This window comes from Saccoglossus kowalevskii, chromosome 12, assembly GCF_978046115.1.
Source record: "Saccoglossus kowalevskii chromosome 12, keSacKowa6.1, whole genome shotgun sequence".
In the NCBI taxonomy this organism is placed as follows: domain Eukaryota; kingdom Metazoa; phylum Hemichordata; class Enteropneusta; family Harrimaniidae; genus Saccoglossus; species Saccoglossus kowalevskii.
In genome coordinates this window covers 27,470,204-27,481,815 of record NC_140652.1, presented here as the reverse complement: position 1 = coordinate 27,481,815, position 11,612 = coordinate 27,470,204, and the positions used below count along the sequence as shown (strand labels likewise).

The window sequence follows — 11,612 nt, the reverse complement described above, 5'->3', positions numbered from 1 at the left end:
AAAATTGATTGATTGATTATGAATTAAAAACTGAAATAAATCAGTCAATTATTCATTATGGCCGTCTCATGGTGTCCTGTGTATGTTCTATTGTGAAATGATGCACACTTTTATGTTTTAATAATACAGTGTTCAATATGCATTATATGCTTATGTTATAATGGTCGATATGTATTGTGATTTACATCACCACCAGGTTATAATTGCTCGTCAACTGATTGGGCGTTTACTTTTATCTTGCTATTGTTATCCAAACATATGTATTGTATGATTGGTATATATAGGAATGAAGATATTATTTTTATTTCCCCACTGGTTGGACAAAACATGTTATAAAATGCGATTGCTTGCTTCCTTTCTTCTTTCCTTGACTGATTGATTGATTGTTTGTTTTTAGAGTTTCGTGCATAAGATAAAGCATACTGGGAGGCATTAAATATCTACTACAGTTAATAGTTTGCCGCGCAGTGGAGGTCGATGCGTGGCGTACTGTCTGAGTGCATATTATTGGGTATTCACGTAATTATTATACATCTGTTCCTTCCAAGGATACACCATGGGAATGCCGAAATCCAAAATGTTTAGAACAGAATCAGTGAACTTCTTTGTGTGGAATTCGGTAAAACTCTGGTTGCAGCCATGTTTGTTTTCATTATTAGACGACGCTTACGCGTGTAATCATTCCATAATTGGAATTCGCATTTCCGAATATGGTAGAATGAAAATACCCCGTAAAATACCGCAACATTACGGCACTCTGTAAGTTATGGCGTTACGGTGATATATATACAATAATAACTATAATTCCTACTCTTTTATGATTACTTCAGGGTAAATTCTACTCTCAATATTGTTTAATGATACAAGTTCCATGGAATCATATCCAACACAACGCGTCATAGGATATACGTCATGCTTTAAATAGAATTTAGTTAATATAGGTAAAGGTGCTCATATGCATGTAAGTTCCATCAAATGTTTCGGGTAGGTCTTCTTACGCAGTACTTCTGGAAGCCGGAAACGCCCTCTCTTTGGCCAAAACATGCCCCCCCTCTCCGATTTCAATGTTGTTTAGCTCACAGTGACAGTGAAGCTTATCGTGGTTGAAAACTTATATAATTAATAAAATAAACTAATACTATCACTGTCGGTCGTTAATTTAGTAATTCTGAAATTATATCCCATTGTATTGTGTTCGCGTTGTTAGTGTCCGTTGTTAGTGTCCGTGTAATCTGTATAATTGGTTTTTACTTGGGCCTATCTGATATAAATTCCCCTCAAGCTGTGTCGAAAACAAGAAGGAATTATCGCTTAAGCGAATAAGTCTCCACATGAAACACTCATCGTAGGTAATTATTACATGATAAGTCTTACAATAATCTATAATCCCGTCGTATCATAGCAACGGCAGACACATGATGGCTGGCAAAAAAAATAAAACTGTATTTTTCTCTCTAAACTAACGCCCTGGTTCGTGACAAAGCTAAACTGTACTCACCATGGCAAAACATAAATATAAAATATGAAATAGAACACAAATATTAGATATGAAATCAAACACATCGTATATATAGTACATATTTATCTAGTATGGTATAGTAGTATTGAATTCCTTCTTTATACACAAACTACTTCGATTCGGACTTCATGGTTGCAATTGCCCACTGAAGCCACTGTGCTAATCGTTGAATCTTTGGGTCGTTATTGCTAATATATTAGTCGTTATTTTATACAGTAACGGCAATCCTCACCGAAATAAAACCGTTTTTAAGGCCCGGTCCAGATCCAAGCACTTTGCATGGGTAAGCGCCAAAAAATGACATTCTATTCAATGTCCATTTGCCATTTACATTTGCCACATTTGCAACGCCAAAATAATCCATACACCCGCAATTAATGAGAAATTGAGACAAATCTTCACAATTTAAAAAAAAACGTTTCGATAGGCTGTCACACGTTTCACCATTGTGCCATATATGTAGGAGGGAGGAATGGTTCCTGGCTCAACAGCCAAATCACGTGACCGCATGTATGCCTCAATCAGAGCAAACGATACATTTTTTTATTTGCCAATTTCATTTAAAATTTAATGTTCTGGTTCTACTATACAAAGGATATGGGTAAACGTTTTTTGACTATCATGATGATGAATGTTATGTAAACATAATCTGAGTTGTTTTATTAGGAAATTATTGAAGTTCCCTCCTGTCTGCTGTAGGGGCACCTGACTGTAATGATTACTCACTTATACATATACATATACAAATAGTTAATTATTTTTAAAAGAATAGTCACGTTACGGACTTGTTATGGTTGCAAATATGCACACGGTGTTACAACTAAAATTTCAGATTGGAGATATAAAACAATGCGCTCTTAATTTCAGATCATTTGCATAAGTGGTTCCGAAATCTCTTGTGCAATTTTTTGAAATGTAATTTTTTGTGCAAAAAGGACACAGATGGGATATAATTTCTGTTCGCGATTTTGGTAGTACATATGTTAATGATGCTAAAAAACAAATTTCAGAGCGTCCTGAAACCACGTATAATCCTCGGGCGGAGCTACGTCACAAGACGTTCCACGTTGCTAAGACACGCACCACTTTACCACGTAATTCTAAGGGCTCTGCGCGCGCTGCTGAGGAACGCCGAGTGAAGAGCCGGCGAAAATTCGAGAAAATAACAGGGACTCAACTTTGAAGTAATCCTAAACAATCAAATTGATATGCGTTACACACGCAGGGGTAATCTTGTTACACTGTTCAGGGGAGTCTCAACAACCATCCCAAAGTACCGTTTTCTGATAGTTTTCGGCCTTTGTTTTCACCGTGATGGTTGCCATGCGATGAAAATGCCAGAATGCCCGCCCCGAGGATAGAGTGCATTCCGATTGCCTTTAGCCAATATGGCCACCGAACCATGTGACACATTTTGACAATTTGCTAATCAAACTTGATGTTTCTCACGAGGAAAGAAGAAACGAAGAAATATATTTTGGCACAGCAAATCATCACGCCAGTTAACGATCAACAAACGCTCCCCATCGACCAATTTCAAGCACCCCCAAAATATTCCATTATTAACTACCACCCAACCACCACCGTTTCAAAATAACGTCGGTTAAATTCATGCTATATTATATGAAATCTTAACATTCCGTTCTGTGATTATTTGTGTGAGTTCGTCACTTTTGTTCCTTATGGTAAGTGTTTACCTAGACGTCTCAAATATACTCTAATTTATCCACAAGCTGTTTTCTCAAAAAAAAATACCAGCGTAAATACACCCTCCATGATGCAGTAGTAATCTCTAATATCACCTGCCGTGTCATAGCAACGGCAGTACAAATACATAATAGTTGGAATTAAAAATCAATATGTTTTTCAAAAGCTGACTACTTGTGTTGATCGTACGCGATGACAAATCTGGAACAAATTAATTACAGTGTACGAATACATTATTTAATTTTGAGCCTGAAATATATGGATGTGACAAAATATCAAGTATGATCAAATATTATACAAGTTTGTTATTATAGAAAAAGTGCTGCCTGAATATGAAAATCAGCACATTGCAAATACGTTTATACCTTTTGCTCATTAGAAAATGACAATTTCGGAGAATTGTTCAGTAATACGTCTCGCTCACAAGTCTAACTATTACTGAAAATAATGAACTCTTTAGCTTAGTTCACACTCATTTAAATTATACATGGAAGAATTCACGTTTTTTTGCATTTACAGCGTTCTTTCCTTAGTGCTGAGTTGTACATTCATGCCAATGCACTATATGTGCACGGGGTCGATTAATTAACATATGACAGAAATAATTTAAAGTTCAATACAAAAATAATAAACATATGCAAATTATCAATGGAGACAATTTCGCTAACTCAAATTCTGATTTAATTTTTAAAAGACAGCATCTTAATTGCCAGTGCAAGGTAATATTTTAATCATGATGTCAGACAGGGATATGACAAAGCTGTGTGGGATGAGTGACAGAATTAACGTACTTCATAACGATAACGATACGTCGAACATTTTATTCTTTAAATCAATATATGAACGGTTACCAACTTCAATCTCATGGGAAAGGAAATTTACTTAACTCGGATGTAATAATTTGTTGTTATAATTAATATTGGATCGCGCTTTTAAGATGTTAAAATGCAGTGATAATTATTATTACCCCGATGGAATAATTTTGCACTTTGCAACAGGTATGTCAAACAAAATAATTATTAGACGGACGGTGCCATACTTTAGTTTTTGTGACGCTTTCTACCAGTTTAGTCTTAAAACAGAAAATGTCGTACTCAATGACACACCCCCGCGATGTTGAAGGATATCATTTTATGTTTAATTATCTTCCAATCTAGTTAATGTATAATTTACGATGAAATTAAATTACCATGTTTAATGGCTCAAGTCACCATAGTCCTCCACTGTGCCAAGCTTGTGAGAAAAACAGGAATACTGCTGCACGAGCGCTTCGTAGTAGACTTCCATTGCTTCGATACGTGTATTTTTGCGTTAGTTGACAGCAGCTTGCCAAACAATAGGTCTCTTTTCGATAACAGCAATCTATGTGAATAATATTTGTCACCAACATCTCCCCGTGCGTGAAAGAGTGTCAATACACTTCATACCTGTGTTGTAGACGGAATCGCCAATGATTAATCAAAAGTATTGAGCTTACATCACAGTGAGCAACAAGTTTACAGCACCTACACACTAGTGTATAGTAAATGTGGTGCACAATATTTATTATTCAAATCACTCCATCACGTGGTGTTTCGAGATTAACACCGATTGTCTCTCGGATAGAGAATGAAAATGCAGCTGAACGACCGGGGACCGATTGCCATAATGTATTATTCTTTATTTGTCGAACATCAGAAAATAAACTAATAGCATAATTATGAACAGTGTGTTATATATGATAGAATGTTTTAAAGTTTTATAGTCCTAACACAATTACGCTTGGACGAAACGATTAAAATAAATTGTCATAGAATTGCTTCATGATCATCATCACCAATATACATTGATTGAGTAACAAAGACGAATCTGACTGGAAAAGCAAACGTTTTCCAACCACGTGTTAATGATAAGGCTAATTCTTTTGACGTTTTGTCATGAATATTTACATAGCTATTATATTGGACAACATCAACAGATATTAATGCCAAAGTAATTAATATACATCAGACAAAAATATTCTGGAGCCATGAAGAGATTGTTATGTCCGAATAAAACAAACACGCCATTGACAGCTTAATTTAGGAGCGTGGTAGCTTAGTTTCATTCAATTTCCAGTGGTGTTCTGTGATGCAATTTATTATTGTATCCCACAAACCTAGCCATGGTCGTATATCATGGATAGCTTTTTGTTATAATCTCAGATTTGTCAGTTCTTCAATGTCTAACACATGATTGCGAATTTGAAAGTGCGGCCATAATACTAGTACATATTATATCAACACGATATTATAATTCAAACCACTCTACATATATTTCAGATGCGACCATTTGACACTAGTGGATGTTGACTTATTAACGAACCAACAAACAACCTCATTTTAATTAGAATGGGAGCAGGCTTTGTTGGCGTTTTTAAGCCTTGGTTCACTCACATTGGCACATGTTGTTACGGTTTATTGACTAACGCACAGATAACCATTCACAATCGAAGGGAAAACATAATAAACACTAGTCAGGTTTACTATGAATGATTATTTGATTAATTTGTCTTTCAAGAATGGAAATGCAACGTCAAACACCCGTTTGCTGTGTAATAATCAGTAATATTGTATTCACACGTATAATAACACTAAGGGAGTGAATACTTAACTGAACGGAAAAGGTGATGTGACAATCTAGCATCATCTACCGTGTAAATTATGCCACTTATAATATTATATCACCATTCACGCCATCTTGGCACCTATAATTTTTGACTAGCATCACCTGATGGCGAGACAATGATGACAATGCCATGGCGTAGTCAAATAGTATTAGGCGCATATATATTGCTCCAAAACTTTGACCCATGGCCTTTGAACTATTTAGTAATGGGCGACACTGTGTGCACAAATAGATAATGCTTCTAATAGAGTAACATCTGCTTCCTGCGCTTTAACACCTTTAGATGTCATATGAGGATGAGATTAAAACGTCATATGAATTAGAAATCCATCCCTATTGATAATAACGTCCATATAATTCACTAGCGACGTTTCCTCTGCGTCATATTCTAATGAGGTATCATATAGCTGCATTTCAAGATGGTCGTTGTCGATGTTATAGCTGTGTCTACTCTGCTTATAAGTATTGTATTGATTGTAAAGGTAAGATAAATTAGTCAATACACGGTGTCCATGGAGTATCGTAGTTGAAACATTTTTTACTCCATTTTTTTTTGTTTTGCAGAAATAAACCATTGTAGGTCTGTCAATACTTGTATATCATGTTATGCACACTATTCACATTAATTGAAAACATTAATTAATTAATATGTTTCATATAACATTGTATATTCGGTGACGTTGGTGTATAACAGTAATACTACGTCATGGTTCATTGCTATTATTCTAACATTCCGCGAACCTTCGATAGCGTAGGATTGTTGTGCAGCATTCAGTAGGAAAATACTCGCTCGTAGTTAAAAACACCAACCGTTTAATCACTTCTTCGTTCTCAAAAATGACTTTGTACTACTTTGTACTCGACGAGCTAAGAGATAGTTTGTGAGTGAGAGAAACATGTAATTTACTATGATATGCACATGTATCAGGTGCAACGTGCAATGTGACAACACACAACCCACTATGGAACTGCAAAAACACCCAACATTCGACATATGCACAGTATTCCCTTTTTAAAATACAGCAACTCGGATGTTAACGGTAACAATCTGCCAGCTTGGGGTCTCAGATCAAGTAAATATTCTCATCGTCCTCATTGCCGTACTTTATCTATCTGTAAATTATCTGTCATGTGCACTAGTAATAATCAGAAAAACATAAGTTTAAAACATCAACCATTTCGGAATTAAAAAAATATTAGTCATTTGTCTAACCGTTTGGGATTTATCTTGCTTAGCACAAATACGTATAAAATAAATAATTGCCACCTTCTCCTTCTCATTTATTTGATCATAATAGTTATGTTTGAATTGATGAAACTATAACTGAAATCCTAATCTCAATAAAAAAAATATAGCAAAAAATATTTAAATGTTTATTTCATTTAAACTGTTCTATTTTCACCATGCCTCGCAAGTGTGTTTTATGTCTTGTCTCGATGGCGGTCAAATATCTCAAGTGATTTTAAAATGCACTCGCAAATTATCTACGAAACCAGGAGCAAAACTGATTACAGCATTCAATTGCGCTTAAATATTTTATGTTTAATTTAATTGTTATGGCACAAGAGCTGCTAATTTATCATCATTATGAACTTCATTAAAAAATATTTACTAGATTTTATGTGCTGCACTAGTTGAAATATAACTATACACCTTTTCTACAATATAACATTAGGTTCTAATAATGGTATCAGTTTTATTTTTCCTGTCCGTAAACACATTACATCCTCGTTTAAATGTTCAAAATATCACCTTGTTGTCTTAAATATCTCTATCGTGTCTCCTGAACGAAACGCCCTGATTTGTTTCCGATTGAAATATGTCCCCGTCTTTGGATAAATGTTTCTTTTCTTTCTGATTTGTCAGTCGTTCCATCGCTTGGTGTATGAAGAGTTTGTACCATGATTTTCTTGGTGTTTATCACTACACTACTATTTATTTTAAGACGAGCACATGACAGATCCAGATAATTGAATTGAATACATTTTACTTGATATGTGTTTTGGCCTTGAGGGAGGTTTTGAAACAGGATGATTATGGTATTTACAGCCCTGTAATTAAGCGTTCGAAATGGCAGAGAAGCACTATATTGATTTGAATTACAGTTTTGGTACAATGTCATTGCATTTTCAAATAATATAACCATTATAGTCACTAAGAACATACCGTCCAGTATTCCTTGAACCAGTTGCTGATTGACCAATGTTTGCGTATGTCATCAACACTATGCAGGGTAAAGAATATCATTACTTGGATTCAAGTGGAGTAGAGGATAATGAGGAGCACAACATAGCTAAACGAGGTGAATATTATTTTGTGTTTTGTAGTCATGTAGTATATCGCATGTACACAACAAATTTTATTATGCATACTATTTGTCTGAAAATTGTGTACATGTATTTTTTTCCAGACCTTAAAATGAATTTAGTGTGGAAAGACTGCAATAGCCGTATTGACTTGCAAATAGAGGTGAATAAAGATGATGACCAACAAGCCATTATTAATTACCAATTAAATAGCACGGATGGTATCAGTGCTTCGGGACAAGTGACACTACCACCTGGTCAGAACAACGTGACAGAGGAAGTAATACTTGGAGGGAATGGTCCGTGGGCTACTTGGGTATCTCTAACAATTAATCAAACAAAGACTTATGAACAGCGGGTCCTGGAACCATGTAAGTAACATGTGATATTTGACATAAGGCAATATTTACGAACACATTGTAAAGTGCTCTAAAGGAGCAAACCTCCAAAATAGATACAAGTTACCTATGTTTACCGTATTGTCTCTTCTAATGACATAAGCTTCCAATTTCATTTCGAAAAAATGACCACACGAACATGAATATGATAATATATAGCTGTTGTTGTCTTCATGGCAATCTTTCAATCTTTCCTGAATCTAATTTCCTGGCTAAGGTCTATAGGGCAACCCTTCTGAAAAAGTTATTTCCTAAAAAGTCAAGCTTTTTATAGTAACCTCCCCCCAGTTCGTTACAAACTGTTTCAGTTATAAATTATTAATCAATCCTGTAATTTCCATAATATATACTATGTAATGTTCCAATTCCTATGTCCATACACAATATCAAGCGTATCGCATCGAACCAACTGATCATTGTGTTAAGGGTAACCCTAAATTGTCCATTCATGGCCTTCACACAATTTACCATAAATTATCAACAAAACAAAATATGGAACATAACTGGACCATAGTTTAACAAAATTGCAATGTAGCTGTTTCACTTGGTATTATATTGACATATGCAACCATCGAATGCTCACGTTTTTCAGGTGGTACAATAGTGTGCCCCATGTTAGCATACGTTATAGTTCACTATTTACAGCATATGTTTGTGTTATGCATTATGTTCGGCACCCAAATCAGAGTGGACTTTAGAAAAACAAAATCAGTCGACATCAGAACAATTAATATTACCTGAACCAGACGCAGGAGTGAAAAAAGATCCCCACTTTACAACATTTGATGGAGTGAGGTATAACTTCCAAGGCCTTTGTACATACATACTCACCCAAGACTGCACGAGTATAATAAACCCATCATTTAGAATCACTGCTGACTTTCGTGGAAAATATTCAGAACTGCGAACCAAACCATTGACACAAATTGAAGCGGTTAATATCGATGTTGGGGGAAAACAGTTGCTACGTATATTGAAGAACAATACATTTTCGGTAACAAAACAATCATGTTTGTTTTATTTAAATAATTTCTATTTCGCCAATAAGGCAAGGCAGATATAGTAGTAACATTTTAACATATTTAGAAATTGTGTTGATTCGTCAGTCGAAGACTTTTGAATAAAACTTGTTGTATTGTTGTACATCAGGTGGATCAAATGATTGCAACATGGCTTTTGTATAGCAGTGATTTGCCTTCACTTTGGAATGAAAATCAGAACATTGCGTATTATTTTCTCACCAACCTAATATTATTTTATGTATAAGGAAATAGTTATAGGCTTGGTAGAAAACACAACATGATTAAATACAATTTGTTTGTGATTTCATTAATAAATTTGACATCATCACGACATTTGTTCCGCAGATCAAGGGTAATTTGTTCACTAACAAACCGGCTGTAATAGGAAACAATGAAGGTAGTGTAAACTTCATAGATGAGCGCATGTACGTCGAATTATGGTATCCCCGAATTTCTTTGATTTGGACCAAGACGATACGCGGCATTAACATCGATTTAAAGGATCCTGCAATGCGTGGTAATGTATGCGGATTACTTGGAAATTATAATGGCGACCCTAACGATGATTTCATGAAACCTAATGGAAAAATATTGTCTAAGAACAATATCTATGAATTTGGGGAGAGTTGGATGGTGCCTGAAAGGTGAGCTGTCAGTTTTTTGACTTGCTTATATAAGTTCTTGAAATGAACAGTTGCGCATGCGTCCGGCTGCCAGTGTGTCGCTGGGCGCGTTATTCTCCTGCTGTGGTATGAGAAGTCGTATACACTTGTCCTGAAACTAAAGCTACACCTTATATGAAGACAATTATTGTTAATCATGATAGCGATAACATCCACGTAGAAAACAATACCGACGCGTATATATAGGCTCTTTAGAATTATCAAATATTGGCTTTGTGTTTTATCATTACTACTTTGCCGACTGATGGCAATACTTTAATACCAAATTGTAGGAAATAAAATGCTGCCGGAGAAAAATGATTTATTCGAGAGACGCTTGTTACATTCAATGTGTAGGAAAGATTGAATGAATGAATCAAGTTATTTAACTTTCAAATAATAAATAAAACTATCATATACTTATGTTTCATCCCGAATTCTAAATTAATACTCATACTGTATAGCACATTTCCTTCACTTAACATAACTGTTACAATAATATTTTTACTTTTACAATACTTTTCATTCGCCCACAGATGTATATAAACATAATAATTGTTTTAAACCTGTAATAATAATAATAATAATAATTTATTCATTTACCCAGAATTGTTACAAATAAAAATGTTTACAAACACTATTGTAATGGAAATTGTCATGAGTAAAAAGAACCTAAAATAGCTACAAAACTAATTGAGTCAAATCCCTTGTGTGATTTGCCAATTTTGATGTTAATACTAACTAATATCATTAGAAAAACATAACCTAGACTCCACAGCCAATTTCGAACATGAAATATCTTTTATATAACTTGATTTTTCATTTACATTTCTATAGCATGTTTTCCTAACATCATCTCAAGAAAGGAATGAATGAGTTAATATATATGAGTGAGATTATTATGAAAATATAAATTTTTAAGATGATATTCGAAAAACAACTTATATTTTCTTCTTTTTTCCAGCTGTGATTACTAACTAATAGTGTAAACATATCTTCAATCGTACGGACACAAACAGTATGTTATTTGCATAACAAAATTTACGTAGTAATTCGAAATAGTTTCTATGAACTTTCGAGTTTGACTTGAAAATTACGTTGTATGCATGTTGTATTATTTGTAGATATATATAATGGTTCTACATCTCAACTGAACGTTTTCTGGTTGTAGTTGGGTGACATAAACTAAGCCACAGTGATAATAAATATAGTAATATCAACAAAATATATACATTTGTATGATTATTGTAATATATATGATGTTGTCTTGTGGTCAGGGGGTCGGATCAAAAATTAACTCTAAACTCCCAATAGTGTTAAATATTTTCCAGCCATGTGTGGGAGGTTCTTA

General features: G+C 34.5%; 1 protein-coding gene across 1 annotated transcript; it reads left to right on the top strand.

Annotated features, from left to right (window-relative positions):
* The first annotated feature begins 8,099 nt into the window (after positions 1–8,099).
* Positions 8,100–11,353, top strand: LOC146735693 (BMP-binding endothelial regulator protein-like). The gene is made up of 5 exons (XM_085506009.1): positions 8,100–8,175; positions 8,284–8,482; positions 9,223–9,571; positions 9,945–10,243; positions 11,226–11,353. The coding sequence occupies exons 1-5, from the start codon at positions 8,100–8,102 to the stop codon at positions 11,236–11,238; spliced, it is 936 nt and encodes a 311-aa protein (XP_085362135.1). The 3' UTR covers positions 11,239–11,353.
* Positions 11,354–11,612: the final 259 nt, after the last annotated feature.

Bases quoted from the DNA above. Each gene is read 5' to 3' on its own strand.
- LOC146735693 (XM_085506009.1), top strand. From the start codon at position 8,100: ATGCAGGGTAAAGAATATCATTACTTGGATTCAAGTGGAGTAGAGGAT. The intron at 8,483-9,222 runs GTGGGCTACTTG...CACTATTTACAG, and splicing joins ATACTTGGAGGGAATGGTCC to CATATGTTTGTGTTATGCAT. The intron at 9,572-9,944 runs GTAACAAAACAA...TTTGTTCCGCAG, and splicing joins TGAAGAACAATACATTTTCG to ATCAAGGGTAATTTGTTCAC.